We start from the raw sequence: 17277 nt of genomic DNA, 5'->3' as shown, positions 1-17277 counted from the left end.
AGATGTTAATAGAGGTTTACTAACTCTATGATATCCAAATTGAAAAATCTGTATGGATTTAGCATAATATATTAATCATTCATTGGAATAATCCAAATATGCAAACTAAATATCACATATTTGTTTGTAAGGAGCCCTTGAATGTTTTCAAAGGTGCCTACTAAAAATTAAATGTAGGGGTGGGTTTAAAAAAATGATTTTCCGATTCAAATCGATTTTAGCTTGAATAACACAATATCGATTCATTAAATCCTGAATTGATTTTTTTAAATATAAATGTATTTTGCCAGAAACGTCAGAATCTCAGGTTAAAGCTCACAAAACTTTTTCAACAACCACCAAACAACTAAAACAGCAAATGAGTGTAGGTAAATGGACTGCGCACAAAGATGTAAACACAAAGCGCGGACCCGACGTCTCACGAGTCTCACAAGTGTCAGTACTGATAAATGATCAGAATTATACTATTTCTGACTGTCTAAGTCAAAGTGTGCATCACTTTAGTTCAAAGAACCAGCCAGATTTACTGTGAAGACTGGGTGGGGGGAGGGTAACTGAGTTTATTTGGGTACCAGCACACTGGTAAGGGGGGAGGTGGAATGGCACACATGGGGCTAAACAGGTACTACAACAATGTGTGGAGGTGACACTTGGTAAAATAGGAAGAAAAAAACCTCCTAATCATGTTGAAAATGAAAAAGAAGTGGCCGCACAGTAGAACAGGGAAGATAAAGTATACAAGAGAGTAGGGCCAAGCAAGGCAACTGGAAGAAATAGAAAAAAGGAAGTCATTTTCTCTAGGCTAATAATAGGTCTGGAATAAGTTCAGCCACACGACCATTAGGAAAACATGATTCAGAGCAATGTGTAAAATGCAGGAGTGCAGCATGTGTTACTGAAATGTAATGGATACAGACAGCTGCTGTAGACCTCTCAAGTCATGGTCCTCAGACATAAACAAATACCAAATCAGTCAAGGAATGCAGCCGTGCTGAACTCTTCACATTTTAATTGTGAACGCGTGAAATCCTTCAGTACAGAATGACAGTCATTAACAATAATGCACTTTGAACAGCATATTTAAACTGTAAAACAGAAAACAGCATCAACACAGAAAGCAGCTTGTATGAATGCAAACATTTCTTTTTATTATGACAACACAAAGTAAAGACTTTTTAGTGAGCTTAACCCTCATCCTGTCTCACAGGTTTCGGAACAGAGGCTCGCAGTATGAGCATGCTACAGGTTGTGCATCTGACGGATGTTCAGGGTATCCCGCAGCATTAGGTCACGTAGTCGCCAAAGTGCATCTGCCATTGTCTTGTGGGCGCCCTTACTCTTCAGCCAGTGGGACGGCAGTCTGCTCTCTTGCTCTTTTGTCAAACGCACATCTTGTTTTTGAACTGAAATTGCAAAGACATTAAATCAAAGATGAATATGAAAAAAGTACAATTAAACAAAATATTGGTATTCATGGATAAGAAATACGCGCAATATGTGGAGATATTTCTACTACTGTAACTAGCTTTCTATGTAGGCTGAATGACTAACTATTGAAGTATAAAATGAACCTGAGAGAGCTTGGTCCCACTTGCTAACAGTTGAGGATTCTGCTGTAAGGCCCTCGATGTATCTCAGGTAAGCCTCAGAGTGGAGCACCCGCTGATTTTTGGCAGGCGGGGACACAAACACTGGGGTGGATGGCTGCTGCAGTGCAGGTTGTCCCATCTGAGCCTGACCAGGGTACGGTGGTGGAGCCTGCTGTCCTGGGCCAACCAAACCCATCTAAACATAACAATGCAAGAACTCCATTATTTCTCTGATTCAAACTATAATTCAGCTCAATTCCACTCAATTTCTTTATACAGCCCAATATCACATGTGGAGGTTGAAAGGGTTTTACAAGCAGGAAAAAAATATAAAAAGGACATTCACATTACATTTGATCATCATCAGTACTGACATGTATACAAAGCTATAAAATATTGGCAGCTGCCAGTGCTACCCCTCCTAGTAGATGCAAGTATGGTATAAATTTGATAAACCTAGGTGACTTCCTTTTTGAATTATTGTATTTACAAGATTTTCAGAAAGGTTGACCTCTGACCTTAAGATCAAGGTCACCAGAATTCGAACTTGTCCAAAATTATTAGTAGATATACCTGTGGTATCAACTTCAAACTCCTACTTCATCTCGTTCACGATTTAGCGGATCCACAAACTCTGAGGTGTAAAAATGCAAATGGTATAAAGGTACACTTTCTTGGAGGGAGCTAAATAAAGTGCAAACATTAAAGAAGTTTTTCAGGTACTCTGTATTGAAGTTGTTTGATGTAAACTTTAAACCAATGACCTGATGATTTCCAGGCTTATATCCGAAACACACATCTGCATCAAGGTTGCAAACTATACCTAGACACAAATCTTATATACAGTTTTAAGGGATTTCTTTTTCAGAGCCCAACTGATTACCTGAGATCCATGAACACTTCCTGCTCCAGGTCCACCTACTCCATTGATACCTGTGAAGATATTAATCCATGACGAATTGGAGCCAGCCAAGTGCTGCTGGTTTATATTCCAAATACTATGTTAAAATTACAATACTAGAAATTAACCGGTGTTTTTAGCAATTTCAGAAATGCCAATCGTTAAAAAGATGATCACATGTGGATTTATTAGCATCATAATCAAGGTTATGTTAACACATTACCATCAGGTCTGTTGGTAATGAGCTGCATAAATACCCAAGTCCTTGATGAGACTATGCGCTCTCAGCTGTCTAGTCATCAACTTAAGGACCTCAGCCTATTGGTACAGGTAGCCCCTCCAGCAAGTCAGATTGGTAGACAGGAAGCAACTGCTTGACAGGTGGTGTGGCTATGACAGCACTCTTACCAAAGTATGGTATTCCAGGGAACCCAGGCATAACGCGCAGGAGATGTTGGGGAAAGACAGGCACCCCCATGTGATGTGGTGGTATGCCAGTCATACTAACCATGCCTTCAACATGTCCTTGCAGGGGCATCATAGCTGACCTATATGCACCCATCCTACCTTCTTAGGAAGGAACAGTAGTAACACAAAACAGCAACATGCATTAGTCAAACATGCATTCACTACCAGGCATGCAGTTATATGTTACTATATATAAATGAATGGAAAAGGTCACACAAATGGGAAATGTGCATGAAATCGTTTTAGTGTATGTGCAGCATGGCCAAGCATTCATTTTACCGTATAAACCCTTAAATGGTGTATACCACCCTTTCATGTGTAGGACACTCCATGACCCAATTGAAATGCAGATTCTAGGATTTTTATTATGTGTCTGGGTGATGCATAATGGGTGTTATGCACAATTTAAGTTTATGAATTAGATGAAATAATGTTAGAGGCAATATAAAAGGAAATCACAGCAAAATGAAAACAAAAAATTGAAGATGTGAGTAATTCTAGCAGTTAAGCTTCTTATTCCAGTCTTGGAGTGTGCACTGGGGATCCATCTGCATCTATGAGGGGTTACCTGACACAGGCGTCATGCTGGGATTTAGCATCCCCATGGGGGTTGGGGGAGGCACCACCCCCATCAGTGCCCCTACTGGGGTACCTGCTCTAGGGGACGTCTGATGCTGGGCCCTCTCACGTTCCTGTTGCTCAGCCACTTTTGCTGCTCGCTCTGAAACACAAGAAATATAAGTATAAGGTGTTAACTTTATCATTCACAATTCGTGAGCCATAAATAAGTGGATCGATAGATTCAATCAGTCAATCCATCAATCAATCTCTATGCTATCAACTGAATAGGAATATCAAATAAAAATACTCACCTTCATACTCTGCTTTCCTGGAACTGTCCAGGTTCCTCCACTCTGTGCCAACAAGGCGGCTCAACTCCCCAAAGGAAAAGTCTGGGTGCTGAGCTTTTATCACCGCTCGCATCTCACTGCTGAACAGGATGTAACCGCTCATGTTGATCTTCCTCTTTGAGCCTTCCTTCTTTGAAAGCCCTTTTATGGACTTTGGTGTGGACTGTAACCAATCAAAGGGGAATAATCCGTAAAAATACCGCACAATTATTATTGCTCAAAATTATTTAAAATAATTACTTTCATACTAACCTGCGGAGGAGTGTAAGGCATGATATCCATGTCACTAGACATGGAAGACTGCATCTGTGGAAGAGTCTGGTCCCCTAGCTCGCCATCATCATCCCCAAGATCCTCTAGCTCTTCATCAGTCATGTCAGCAAACTTAGCTTCCAGTTCCTCAATTTTCCTATCTAACAGAGGGGATGGCTCCTTCTGGGGTACTATAAGCTTCCTGTACAAGACATTCAGTGTAATTTATTCTTCTTTTCCAAATAAATTCTTCAGTTAGGAAAAGCTTGTTAATTGATTTAAGTTCTCCTTTCAGTAACTCAAATACATACACGGATGGCAGTAGAAAATTAAAGCACACACAGAAATGAAAAGCATCCAGTATGAAAAGATCAGCTGTCTCTATGCAAACTATGCCAGTCTTTAAAACAGTTTGGACCAATAAAACATTTATTACTTAGCTCTTTAACACTTAATAGCTGAGACGTCTTGATTTTTCACCAACCAACAATGATAGGCATACATAGCCTACAGACTGTTCACCTAAAATAGTAGATTTCATCTTCCAGCACCTTCCCAGAGAGTGAGAAACGCTTCAGACCTTTGAATTTCTTCATCTGCTTCTCACTCTCAATGTAGCGGCTCTCACAGAGCAGAACGTTCTCTTCAGGCACTTCAGTCGGCCGACATGACAAATAGTCTTTGAAGGACGACACGACACACTTTCCTGTGAAATGAGAACAGATTTGCTTAATGCTTTTAAGGATTCTTCTGATAATGTTATCATCATAAAGTAGTACACAAAGCTGACGGTGTTCTGTTTAGGGTACCTATGATGCAGGTCATGGGACAAGTCTCCTCCAGGTTGCTGAGGAACACTTCCTTCTTATAGAACATCTTTGTGGGTTCGTGCTCGGTTTCTTCAGGATGAATAAAGATGGGACCAAAAAAGTAACCCGCTCCATCGCGCATCCACATTTTCTCAATCCTGTTCAATAAAAAATATAAAAGATGCTGTTTTTTAAGCATTTGATTAACTATGATCAGCATACAAGCAATAGAGTTTCAATTATTATAACTGCAGGGAAGCATGAGGCATATTCCAAATGGCAGTTTGGAAAAAGCAAAATTGAATTGTAAGCACATCTTTATAACTAAGCAAAAATATTAGTATTATAATATATTATAATACTAAGTTTTGTCTGTCATAACAGAAATGCTGACGCAACTTTCACAGGAGCAGCTACGCTACCTGCCAACTCGATGGGGCACAAGTCCATGAGAAGCGATGTAAACGAAGTCTGCTACTTTAAGCCACAGGTTGTTGTAGCAGAGTTGCTCGTAGTACTGACACCCTGGCTCCCCATTGGTCACATCCAATGGCACATCTTCCCTTTCCTGCAGACACAAATCATTTTGCTGACAGCGAGACTTATATGCACACTACCAGTTTTTATAGAAGCAGTCAAATCGCTATTTACCTTGTCTATTATACCATTTGTAATCTTGCTTTCATCTGCAATCTCTGGTGGCTTCTCCTCTTGTTTCTGGGCAAAAATGGATGCCACACGGACTACAGGAAGGGGTACCTCTCTGGGAACAAACCGAACAGAGCTCAAGGGCATCGTCCACATCTTGATCTTTTTGAAGGACTTGGACTTGGCAGAGTAACGGGACTCACAGACATAAACATCCTCCGCTCTGAAGCCTTCAGGATGAAGCTTGAAGTATTCCTTCAATGAAAAACGCATTTAAAACAATAAACAAAACAAAAAATGGCCATAAAACAAAACCTATTATTAATCTAAAAACAACAAAAAAGCAGTGAATTACCTTCACAAACATGACCACACATTTTCCCATAATCTTGCTGACAGGAGCTTTGTTATAATAGTCACTCTTAAAAACTTCCTTCTCCAGGAATTTCCTTGTAGCCAGATGAAATGTTTCATTTGGCCTATAGAACCAGCAGCCATACAGCCACTTTTCCCCTGTGTGTATAAGCGGTAGAAAAACTTACTCAGTTTTACTGCCTGAAAATATCAATATGATTTTTTGTTTTAATGACAAAACAATTTAGTTAGTGTTAAGAGACTGACCGGTGTTGTCTTGCCAAAGACGCTCAATGTAGATTATATGGGGCTGGAGGTTAGGCTCCGCAGGCTCCACGTACACGTAGTCGCCCACATGGTACATACTGTCCTTGAAGCTGCAGTCCTGACTGTATGTGCGCTGTAGGCCCGACTGCCATGATCCTCCAACAGGATCCTCCCTCTTCTCTGCTTCTGTGAATTCACCACATATTCAGCAAAACAAGGCTATATGCACAGATGCATGGTAGTCTATGATAGCACTTTTTATGGACTTTTATTTTTAATACATAAAGTGTTTGACATGTTTGACATAATACCGATTTTCTCCTCTTCTCTCTTAATTTTGTCTTCTTCAAACTCCTTAGGGAGCTTCTCTTTCTTCTCCTTTTCGACATCACTATGCAGATGCTTAGAAGTATAGCTGAGCGCTGGGGACATCAAGATCTCTCCATTCTTACACAGTTCATCTCTGATACGTATGAAGAACTGCTGCAGCTCCACAGCATCTTCAAAGATCTCTGAGTCTGTCCTGTAATGAACAAATGGTGTAACACTAACTTCTGCTTCTTTTAATAATAAGCACTGATTTGGTTTTGTGTACAATGTTCAGCAATACTTTACCGATTCAGTCTTCTGGCCTTCTCCAACACTTCAAACATGTGGTCCTGAAATACATCCAACCTCTTGTAATGGCCTCGATCCACATTATTTCTGATAATCTCAAAATTGAGCGATGGCTTCTCTGGGTTAGCGGGATCAACAGCTGGGATCTCAGCGAGTGAATCGCTGTAACAACGTCCTTCATCATCTTGGTGGCCGAGCACAGAAACAAAGAGGCTGCGAATGAGTTCCTGGATGAGGCGAGGCACATCGGGGACATGGGCATCCTCTCCTCCCTCCAGGTCACGCCTCGTCTCTAACAGCACCCTGTGCAGCAACAGAGCGTCGCGGTAAATCAGAGACTCTGGCTCATTGTAAGTGCAGGCGTTGTTGAACATGAGCACCAAGTCCTCAACCAGAGCATCTACATCCTGGTACTTGTTAGCCAACATGTGGCTCCTGATCTTCTCCATGTCCACAGGTTTCTTGATGGCAATGTAATAGTCAGGCAGCTCAGCACGAGAAGGCAACCGCAGGAAGATCGTGCTGAGACGACGGCCCCGCTTATCAGTGTAGTTCTTGACAGCTTCGTACAGTTCATGCAGTTTCTGCTGTAGAGGTGTTAAATACTTTGACTTCTTTAGAGTAATGCTGTTCTTTCCTGCAACAGAAGTAGAAACATTTCTAATTCTTGACAGATAAGAAATTTACATACTTTCATATATTGTTTGATTATGTTACTTGAGTGACATACTTATTTTCAACTTTGGGGACATCATGTCATCATCATCAGTTGCTGGGCCAAGCTCTTTGCGTTTGTCTTTCATGATCTTCTCTAGGACGTCTGCATCGTTGTAAACCTACAGATACAGAAGTTCAGGGTAGACCCCCTCTAGGTTCAATCTCTGTGTCAAACAAGCCAACTTTCCTTTGATTGGCTGCCCCTTGCAAACAAAAGATTTGAAGTGGCTCCGCTGACAGAACTGCATGGCTTAGATGATGATATCAAAGATATCTGGTCTTAATAAATAAAGTCTGAGCTTCAAGCTCATAGGTGTGTGTATATGATTGATAATAATTAAAAGCTCAAAGGAGACCTTTGAGCTTTTAATTTTTGTCATACTATCTACTCTAATAGTGAAAGAAGGACTTGTCTTCAGGAACAAGAAACAAATCAGCTTCTTTAACTTTAGAAAATATAGAACAAATAACTGGGATCTCTAAAATGTATCAAAAAAAGGGAGGCGCATCAAACCTGAGAGCCTTCCTCATTGTAGTGTCGTGCATTGCGGAACATCAGCTTCATATCTTCCAGCATTGAGTCTTCGGTAAGGTACTTGTCTGAGCGGATATTGTGCTCTATGGTCCTCAGGTCCATTGGTTCCAGGATGACTTTGTAGTAGTCGGGATAGTCCTTCTTCGAAGGCTTGACCATGAAGAGGTCACACAATCTGCGACCAGTGCCGGCTTCTCGCGCCTCAGTCACAGCAGCAAAGAGAGCTTTCATCCTGTTTTTCTTCGTATTCTTCTTGTGACTAGAAGCCAGAGAGAAACCACCAAAGAACTGTCACACAGGTATCCCCTTTCCAAGAAATGACCAACTTTAGAGAATTCAACAAGTACGTGACAAAGTGCACCTTTTTCTTTTTGTGCTACTGGTGTCAGAGGTGGCAGAGGAGAGCATGCTGTCGCCATCATCATCATCTCTCTGTAAAAGCTCCTTTCTCTTCATCTAGGTGAAAGGTGATAAAAACCAATCCGGAGTTACAATAATTCTTTAACAAAAAAAACCAACAAAACAAAACACCACAAAACTGGCAGAAAGGTGTAATCTTTAATAATCCATAAAGGAGCTCTTTTTTAAAGAGAATGTCCAAGCAAATCCAACATAGACGCACAACTACAAGGAACAGGCAGGCACTGACCTGCTGAATATGCTGAAGTTTTAGAGCACGCTTGTAGATGGAAGAGTGAGGAACGTTGTAGCGCTTGGCATTCTCAAACATCAATGTCAGATCAGAGTCGATGTGCTCAACACTCTCATACTCATTGTTTTTCATCTTGTTCCTGTGGGGAATTATGGGCTCTCACATTTGGGAAGGAGGGCACAGGAAAACTGAACTGTACAGTGAGTGTGTTTGATGCCACATTTTCCCACATAAGATAAAAAAGACAGGATGCAGGTGAAAAAAACCCAAAAACAAATCATTGATGAAAACATTGAAGAACAAATGAGGAACAAAACGAGCTGATATTTGCCAATATAAGAAAATGAAGTTTTCTTTCTTGATTTCTTTAAATTCTGAACTACAAATAATTTTACCAAAAAAAAAAAAAAAAACAAGTTTAAGAGCATGAAAACAGCACTATGAAAACACAGTTCTGTCATACTTGATCTGATGAAGGCAGATGGGCTGACTAATCTGGTGGTAGTAGTCTGGGTAGTCTTTCCTGGACGGTAGCTGCAGGAAAGGCTCAGAAATCAGCTGGCCCTGGCTGTTCCTGGCACCGCGCACAGCTTCATACAGCTGGAAGATGGGATTACTCATGTCCATGTTAGAGGTCATACTCTCTGCCTCTGATTCTCCCTCATCATAGTGGACAGACCCTGTCAAACACAGGAGATAAATGGCTAATGGCTAATCTCTGTTACAACACCGTAAAGAGCAACTTAATCAACATCCAACAGTTTAACAATGAGATGATGATGTACCGGAGAGTATGCCTTCCTCATCACTTTCATACTGAAGAGCCATGGTGATAGCTGAGAGGCGGTCTCCCTGTGCAGATCTTCTATTCCTTGCAAAGACAGACAGAAAAATTTAAAGAGCCGAGTCAAAACCACACAGTTAACACAACTTCTCTCTACATTATTCCAGGTGTTAAGTACCTGATACGAATGCTGGACTTGATTGGCTCTCCGTGTTCTATCTCTGACTTCTTTTGTGCAAAAATCTTTTTAATGGTGTTTGCATCCTGCAAGACAACAGCAAGTCACAAGTTAGTGTCTTGGACACCAGCAATAGCCTGTATCGTGCTTTCAGATGCACCCTGACCTTAAACACCTGTGATCCAGGCTCATTGTAGGTTTTGGCATTCTTGACCAACAGGTCTATGTCCTTAGCCATGGCATTGACACTCCTGTAATGGCCCAACTAAAAGCAAAAGTATTGGTTGGACATTTCATTAAGAAAATATTTAAAAACACTAAATCAGAATTTAACAGGAAAATATAAGCGTACCTGAATCTTTTGAGCGATGATTTTCAGATCTATTGGTTCCTTAATGATGGCATAATAATCTGGGTATTGCTAAATGAAAAGGGCAAACTGCAAATCAAACTAAACAAACGTATTTTATGATTCATTTTACAAGTCATACTCGAGGTTCTCGTACCATTTTGGAGGGAAGCTTCTGGAACAGCTCGCTGACAAGGCGACCAGTGGGCTCAGTGTACGACACCACAGCATCAAGGAGCTGCTCAAGGACTTCTTTCAAACAGGTAGGTGCACTCTGATATGCAAGTATTTACATGAGTCAAGCAGCAAAATACAGTATCATCTTTAGTCATGTCAGCTGTAGACCATATAAAAACTGACACAGTAAAAGATGGCTTTTAGATCTGTTACTGCTGGGACTGAGTTTAAAAGTCCTTAAAACAGATGAGCTAAATGTTTCACATGACAGAACTGCAACTGCAATATCTTCAGAAAAATTTAAAGTCCTATCCGGTCGCTACTTCTTCTGCTAAGATCAGTGTTAGTATCTTGGTATAAAGTTTAAAATCAAACTTTTCTGTTTGCCAATCCCATGGAAAACTGAAAACCCAGTGAAATACTTCATACATATGCAAGTGTGGAATAGTGCAAAGAATGGGACACTCCAGTTGTTGCAGGGCTAATATGGCTAACGTAATTTTTAGCTTTGATCAAAACTACACTAACTAGAGCTGTAGTAAAAATGCAACTGAGGGTTAGCTTTGCTGATTACTAACAAAATACAGAGAGATGATTCAATGCTGATTCTGGCCAGTAGGTGGCTTATACTGAAGAATAACAATGTATCCCTAATAGAGCAGGGCGATATGGCCAAAAATATTTATCACGATATATATTTGAAAATTTGCGATAACGATATAACCGACGATATAATTGATGCGAGACAAAATACAACTCCACAACATTACTAGCGCAAAAAGACAACCTTCCATTTATTTTCACTTAAACAAGAAGCTGGTTTTTATGTACATTAAAGCTTTATAAAAATGTAACAGTGCAAATGCAAATTCCTTGCTGAAAGTTTAACCAAAAGGCATTTCCAGTAGAAATGGGCTGACATATCCTGAGCATAACCATGTATAATATCCACTGAAGTTAAAAAGAGGTGCTTTGCAACATTAAACTGCAGTGTGCAGTACGTATTTTTCGGACCATAAGGTGCACGGGATTATAAGGCACATTAAGCGAAACAAAGCAGTCAGATAAATCAAACTTTATTAAACTCATTCTTCTTGCTTCCTCCACTTCTGTACCATTGATTCATTAATGTTGAATTCTCTGGCAGCTGCTCTATTCCCATGTTGTTGCAGTATATTAATGACTAACCTCGTATTGTGGATGGATTATCTCAGTTGTTCTCCTGACTGAAGTTTGGTCCGTTTACAGCATCCTGCCATGCGATTGCATTTGTCTCTAACCATGAAGAACCTTCACGTTAACTTTTATAAGTGGAAAAGTGTTAGTGTTCGTCCTCCAGCTTCACTGTTTATGTTATGCTAACATAGCTGTGTCGCTAGCGATCACGTAGCACATCATTATATACCAGCTAGCCCAACTTCAGTAACCCTACAAACGTCACTGCTGTTTAGTTTCCTGTCTTCATTTATGTTGGAAGTGATAGCAGAGCTGTACGTTTGATTTTTTTCAGAAATCTCTCAGTCAGAACATGCAATATCATGCTTAGGTAACTAGCGAAACTAGCGAGCTAACTTCCGCTAGCTTCCTGCTAACTTCTAACTCCGTTAAATGTAATAACTTTTGTTTTCATGGATGCCTGGAAGTTAAACTTTATAGTTACACCTGGTAAAGCAGCAATGCTGATCGTTTTATTAAAGATGAAAGAATTTAGACAGTTTTTAACTCTCAGTGATGCTGCAGTGTTGTTTGACCTGAAGCATACGAGTTTAGGACCCAGATTACTCCCAGATTTAAGAGCATCTTAGTCCGACAAATACGACAATAACGACGGCCGCTTGCATGTTCTGCAAAAAAATGTGCTTTGTTGTGTATCTGACGGACAAACACCAAACCAGTTCCACATCACTGAAGTTGCACCATTTTTACAAACCAATTCTGGTTCATCTGTTTCACTCAACAATCGGCCATGTGCGTATGAAAACAAAGGCACTGCGCATGCGCGTTTTACTCCCATTCTATCGCGATATTTCATTTTCCTATCGTTGCCTAACATTATACCGGTATTACCGTGAACGGTATAATATGGCCCAGCCCTAATCCCTAAAATGCACCTCATCTTCGGTAGATCCTCCAGGGTTGTCTTGTGCGTCATATCCATCTTCATCATCTTCATCATATTCCCCTCGCTGAACAAACTCATTCTTGGTGCGCAGGTAAAGGTCCCACAGTTTGCAGGCAGCTCTGTATTCTGGACTTTCCGACTACATTAGGGCAAGACAAATTCATTTTATGTTCATACTCTGGACCTTACACTTCCTTTACAAATATGTTAAACCATTTAGAGTAGAAATATCTATTTGTTACCTTATAATAAGTCTTTGCATTGTTGAATAAAAGTTGAAAGTCACTAGTTAGTTGTTCAACATCATCGTACTCCTCCATCTTTAATTTTTGCTGGATCTTCATCATGTCAATAGGCTGAGACACCACGTGGTAATAGTCTGGCTGATTCCTGTAGGAAAATTAGACTTTTTTTGTAATGTTTGTATTCAACTTCACATTTTGGGATTGCTATTATAGGGTTTTAATAATGTAAGTATGTCTAATGATCACTCATCCCTCTCATCACCTCCTTTTCGGGGCTCTAATGAAGAGCTCACACAACATCCTCCCCTGGTCATCCTTGTAATCTCTGATTGTGTTGTATAGTTCGTGGCATACAGCGATCTGTAAGGCAAAATTTAAACACTTAAAAACACCCACACCCTTTTCATCATTAAATACTTACGGTCAGTGTGGCACTATAATTCTCACAGTTCATTTTTTAAGAAATGGTAACTGAAATTTGTAAAATTACAGGATCCACAGTAGGAATGTTTGAGGTCCTTCTCCTCTTTCTCCCAAATGAAGGCACTAACGATGAAGCCTGGCTATCGTCAAAATCTCCTCCACTCACACTGCTAGAGGGAGACGTCGCCCTTCTCCTTTTCAAGGCCATGACGAACCCCTGAGAAGACAAAGTCCAATTAAGTAACAGCATTTGGGAAATAATGCACAGAAATAACAGAGCTATACTCAGTTGTACTGTATCAGAAGCAGATGATTAGATTGTCACTCATGAAAATTATAAACTGATATTATGAAGTCAAAAGATTTGCCAGCTGTTCACGGCGGTGCTGCTGTGACTTTCCTTGGAGTCAAAAGGGATGAACATAAAATAACAATTTGACGTGTGATTTCCTATACCTACAGATAACGTGGTCTCAAAATCTCACTAAGATGATTTCATGTATTAAACATAAAGTTGCCTTAAGGTTTAGAACTGGTCTCTTCCCCTTCTTGACAGATCCTCTCATCCTTAAGCGCAACATGTACTGCAAATGGCGTGAAAAGGGCAGAAAATAAACAAAGAAATCAGGCTCGAAGCATACAGTGTGGCTGTCGTTTTCTTGATTTAACAAGAAAATGCAGGTTTCTCAAGTATTCTGGATTTCTGGCATACACTTTCACTTTGAAAAACTAGCAATAAATGATGTTACTTCTCGTTATAGTAAAAGCAATTAAGTATTTAGTTAAAGGAGTCTCAGTAAAATCAAGAACGTCAGTGAAAACAATTTCCGCAAACCCTTTGTTGTACACACAACCACACTGTATGACTAATAGTTATGAAAATGATTAAAAATCTAAGCAAGTAAAGCTTAAATGAGTATGAGAATGGGGAGCATGAGAGACTCCCACTGAAATGATCCACTGTCACTCCGCGGGGGTTCAGCAATAGTTATTAGTATTAGTTACAGTGGTTACTAATCTTATTCCCAACTCAAAGTTCTTCCTCAAACCCACATTTTTTCCTTTACACATGCACTCAAGAGGCACTTTATTAGGTACATCTCGCTAGTACTAGGCTGGCCTCCCTTTTGCCTTCAGAAATACAATAATTCTTTGTGACGTCGATCTAACAATGTGCTGGAAACATTCCTCTGAGATTTTGGCCCATATTGACATGATAGCATCACATAGTTGCTGCAGATTTATGGGCTGTATATCCATAATACCAATATGCCGTTCTACCACATCGCAAAGGTCCTTTATTCAATCAAGATCTGGTGACTGTGGCGACCATTTCAGTGCACTGTCATTTTCAAGAAACCGGTTTTGTGACATTGCACATTATCCTGCTGGAAGCAGGCATCAGAAGATGGATGCACTATGGTCATAAAGGGATGGACATGGTCAGAAACATTACTCAGGTAGGTTGTGGTATTTAGGCGAAGCTCAGTTTAAGAAGGGGTTGAAGTGGATCAAGAAAATATCACCGGCCTCATTACAACACCACAATCAGGCTTAACCACGAATATAAGGCATGGTGATTTGACAAGGTTCAATGTGATTTGCATTTAGAGATGATCTTCTGCATACCTTGGTTGTAATGAGTGGTTATTTGAGTTATCTTTCCCTTCCTATCAGCTCAAAGCTATTCTCCTCTACCCTCTGGTATCAACGAGGCATTTTTATCCAGAGAATTGCCCACACTGGATATTTTTCCTTTTTCGGATCATTCTCTGTAAATCCCTTAAGATGGTTGGGTAAATCCCAGTAGATCAGCAGTTTCTCAAACAGCCAGTCTTGCACCAACAAACATACCATGTTCAAAGTAATTAAATCACCTTTTTTCACCCAATTCTGATGCACGGTTTGAACTTCAGCTGGTCATCCTGATTACGTCTACTTGATCTTTGCATTATTGAATAAACTGCAGTCGCATGTGATTTGCTGATTGTATATTAGTTATATTAACAAGGACTTGGACAGTTTTATGTAATAAAGAGGTTAGTGAGTGTATGTTCACGTAGGGTGTACTTGATACCCATCATGTAACTGACATTCACACCCATTTAAAACTAACGACTGCGTGTAGACTGTGTACCCAGAAGAAGCCCACACAGTTGCAGGCAGAACAGGCAAACCAGCCTGTAGAATCCAAACCCATCTCTAAAATACCGCATCACTGTACCCCAAGTCAATATAGCCCATAGCTTACATTTTATTTAATACATACCATTTAAAGTGTGGATTCTGAAATACACACATTTTGTCTTCTTATGTTTACTTTTATATTATACATGACATTTTTTACATTATACAGAAGTATTCTTTAATGTACAGAAAGTGAGGATGCTCAACTGTTAATTCTTGTACCAACGCTAATGTGTAAAATGACAAAGTACCAAATGATCAGTATTATTGTTGTCATTCATTCCTCTTTGTGAAACAGCCAAAGTAGGATTTATGCAGCACCATAAGTGAACACTGGCCACTGCCCTCAGTAAATGTAATGCAGATTTTTTGGCTGCTATATCCCTGTAGAAAAGCAGTAGTAGTAGAAAGCTTAGTCTGCCTCTAAAACTAACTGTACTCATTTACAGAGTAAACAGCAGTGATCGTCATACATATGTGATATCAAACAATAGGCCTAACGCAGAAATGTCAATAACTGTAATAAAAAATATACTATTGGCACTGTGTACAGTGGAAGGAGGACCAAAAAGGCACGTTGGAGCCTTAAATGATGAATTTAAAGGTATTTAACATATACTTTCGGGAGAGGAGAACTAGGAAAATGAAGGTGTTTAAAAAATAAAATAAAAATAAACAAACCCTCTGCTCTCCTAGTAGGTTTTAAGTACCTTATTTTACGTTGTTAAATGCTGCAGCTCACTGCTTTCACCTCGAATGACATTTCTCTTAGTGCGCGGCAATGATGCTGGTATGTCTGGAGGTCTGACTCGCCAAGAATGTTAACAGCTCTCCCTTAATGCTCCCCAGCAGCTGCGCACAGGCTGCCGTCCAGCGTGCACACATCAGCAGCCTAGCATGCAGAACGGCAGCTGTCCACACACCTGAGTGTCTGTCACTCAGCGTGGACAGGTACGCACCTCGGAGCAGCTAGCCTTAGCTACAGTTAACGGTTAGCCTTAACGTTACCTGGTGGGTTAAAGCCTAGACAAAGGCATCACTGTAACGACGACTAACGTTACAAAGCTACCGTTATGTGCACCGACGACACTTGTATAAGGAGAGAAAAAACATACACACACGTTTTACAACTTGACATGGCTGTGTGCTTACCTTTTGTGAACACGACAGCACTACACCCACAAAATCTTAACCATCAAGTAAGCCAATCACTTATCGATTTTAGGTAGGGGGACAGAACTGTAACGTTTTCGCCAATGTAACCTTTATTTCCGTTTGCTTACCTTCACAATAAAAGCGCAGATGGATTTGACGTAGTTATACGTGCCCATTTACATTATTGTAATTGTTTTTCTTCTCTTGTCAATTTACTGTGGGGTTTGTGCGATATGGAGTTGACATAAAAGGGACTACTTTAGTATATATAAATTGTCCCATGCCAGAATTATAAATAAAAAGGGTCAACCTGGACTTGAAAAGGAGCGCAAATGGACTTCCGGTTAGTTCAAAATTATTTTACTAACTTTTACTGCGCCATTAAAACCTCATTGTTGTTAATCAAAAAACCTATTGAGCTGTCAGACTTACCTAAACTGTAAATCCAGTTACATTAAGCAGTAACTTTCCACGTATTAGCTCATGTTTGTGCCATATTCACACAAACTCATTTTGCCACATTCAGTCAAGAAAAACAATGGTAAATGGACTGGTTCTTATATAGCGCTTTTCTACTCTACCTGAGCACTCAAGCTCTTTATACAACATTCCTCATTTACCTATTCATAAAAAAAATTTCTATGCTTTCTTTCTTTCTTTCTTTCTTTCTTTCTTTCTTTCTTTCTTTCTTTCTTTCTTTCTTTCTTTCTTTCTTTCTTTCTTTCATTTATTTATTTATTTATTTATTTATACTCCAATGGATGGATCGGATAAGAACTTGGAGTTAGAATCTGGCCGCGGATATTTGGCATGCAGACTGGAGCAGCCAGTTAAACCATGGAACCACCAACCTTCTGATTAGTAGATGACCGGCTCTACCTTCAATGGATATTACATCCATAATGTTATGTCATGGCTTTTTCTTCTTCGTTTACT

General features: G+C 39.9%; 1 protein-coding gene across 1 annotated transcript; it reads right to left on the bottom strand.

Annotated features, from left to right (window-relative positions):
* Nucleotides 1-992: 992 nt before the first annotated feature.
* LOC102306048 (protein polybromo-1) lies at nt 993-16470 on the bottom strand. The gene is made up of 30 exons (XM_042225634.1): nt 16339-16470; nt 13067-13216; nt 12839-12936; nt 12574-12721; nt 12321-12470; nt 10190-10306; nt 10036-10104; nt 9850-9948; nt 9684-9769; nt 9507-9592; nt 9185-9401; nt 8719-8860; nt 8431-8525; nt 8049-8328; nt 7548-7653; nt 6815-7454; nt 6511-6722; nt 6200-6385; nt 5934-6091; nt 5582-5833; nt 5353-5498; nt 4931-5088; nt 4644-4827; nt 4122-4323; nt 3831-4032; nt 3527-3679; nt 2899-3060; nt 2473-2522; nt 1572-1785; nt 993-1403 (listed from the first exon to the last, which is right to left on the bottom strand). Exons 2-30 carry the CDS (start codon nt 13205-13207, stop codon nt 1240-1242), a joined length of 4917 nt encoding a protein of 1638 aa, XP_042081568.1. The 5' UTR covers nt 13208-13216; nt 16339-16470; the 3' UTR covers nt 993-1239.
* Nucleotides 16471-17277: the final 807 nt, after the last annotated feature.

Source organism: Haplochromis burtoni, unplaced genomic scaffold (genome assembly GCF_018398535.1).
Source record: "Haplochromis burtoni strain Fernald_Lab_line unplaced genomic scaffold, NCSU_Asbu1 Contig_177, whole genome shotgun sequence".
In the NCBI taxonomy this organism is placed as follows: domain Eukaryota; kingdom Metazoa; phylum Chordata; class Actinopteri; order Cichliformes; family Cichlidae; genus Haplochromis; species Haplochromis burtoni.
The sequence above is the reverse complement of the archived record's forward strand: the minus strand, read 5'-3'. Positions and strand labels throughout refer to the sequence as shown.

Bases quoted from the DNA above. Each gene is read 5' to 3' on its own strand.
- LOC102306048 (XM_042225634.1), bottom strand. From the start codon at position 13,207: ATGGCCTTGAAAAGGAGAAGGGCGACGTCTCCCTCTAGCAGTGTGAGT. The intron at 9,949-10,035 runs GTACGCTTATAT...TTTTGCTTTTAG, and splicing joins TCATCGCTCAAAAGATTCAG to TTGGGCCATTACAGGAGTGT. The intron at 9,770-9,849 runs GTCAGGGTGCAT...GTTGTCTTGCAG, and splicing joins CTGGATCACAGGTGTTTAAG to GATGCAAACACCATTAAAAA.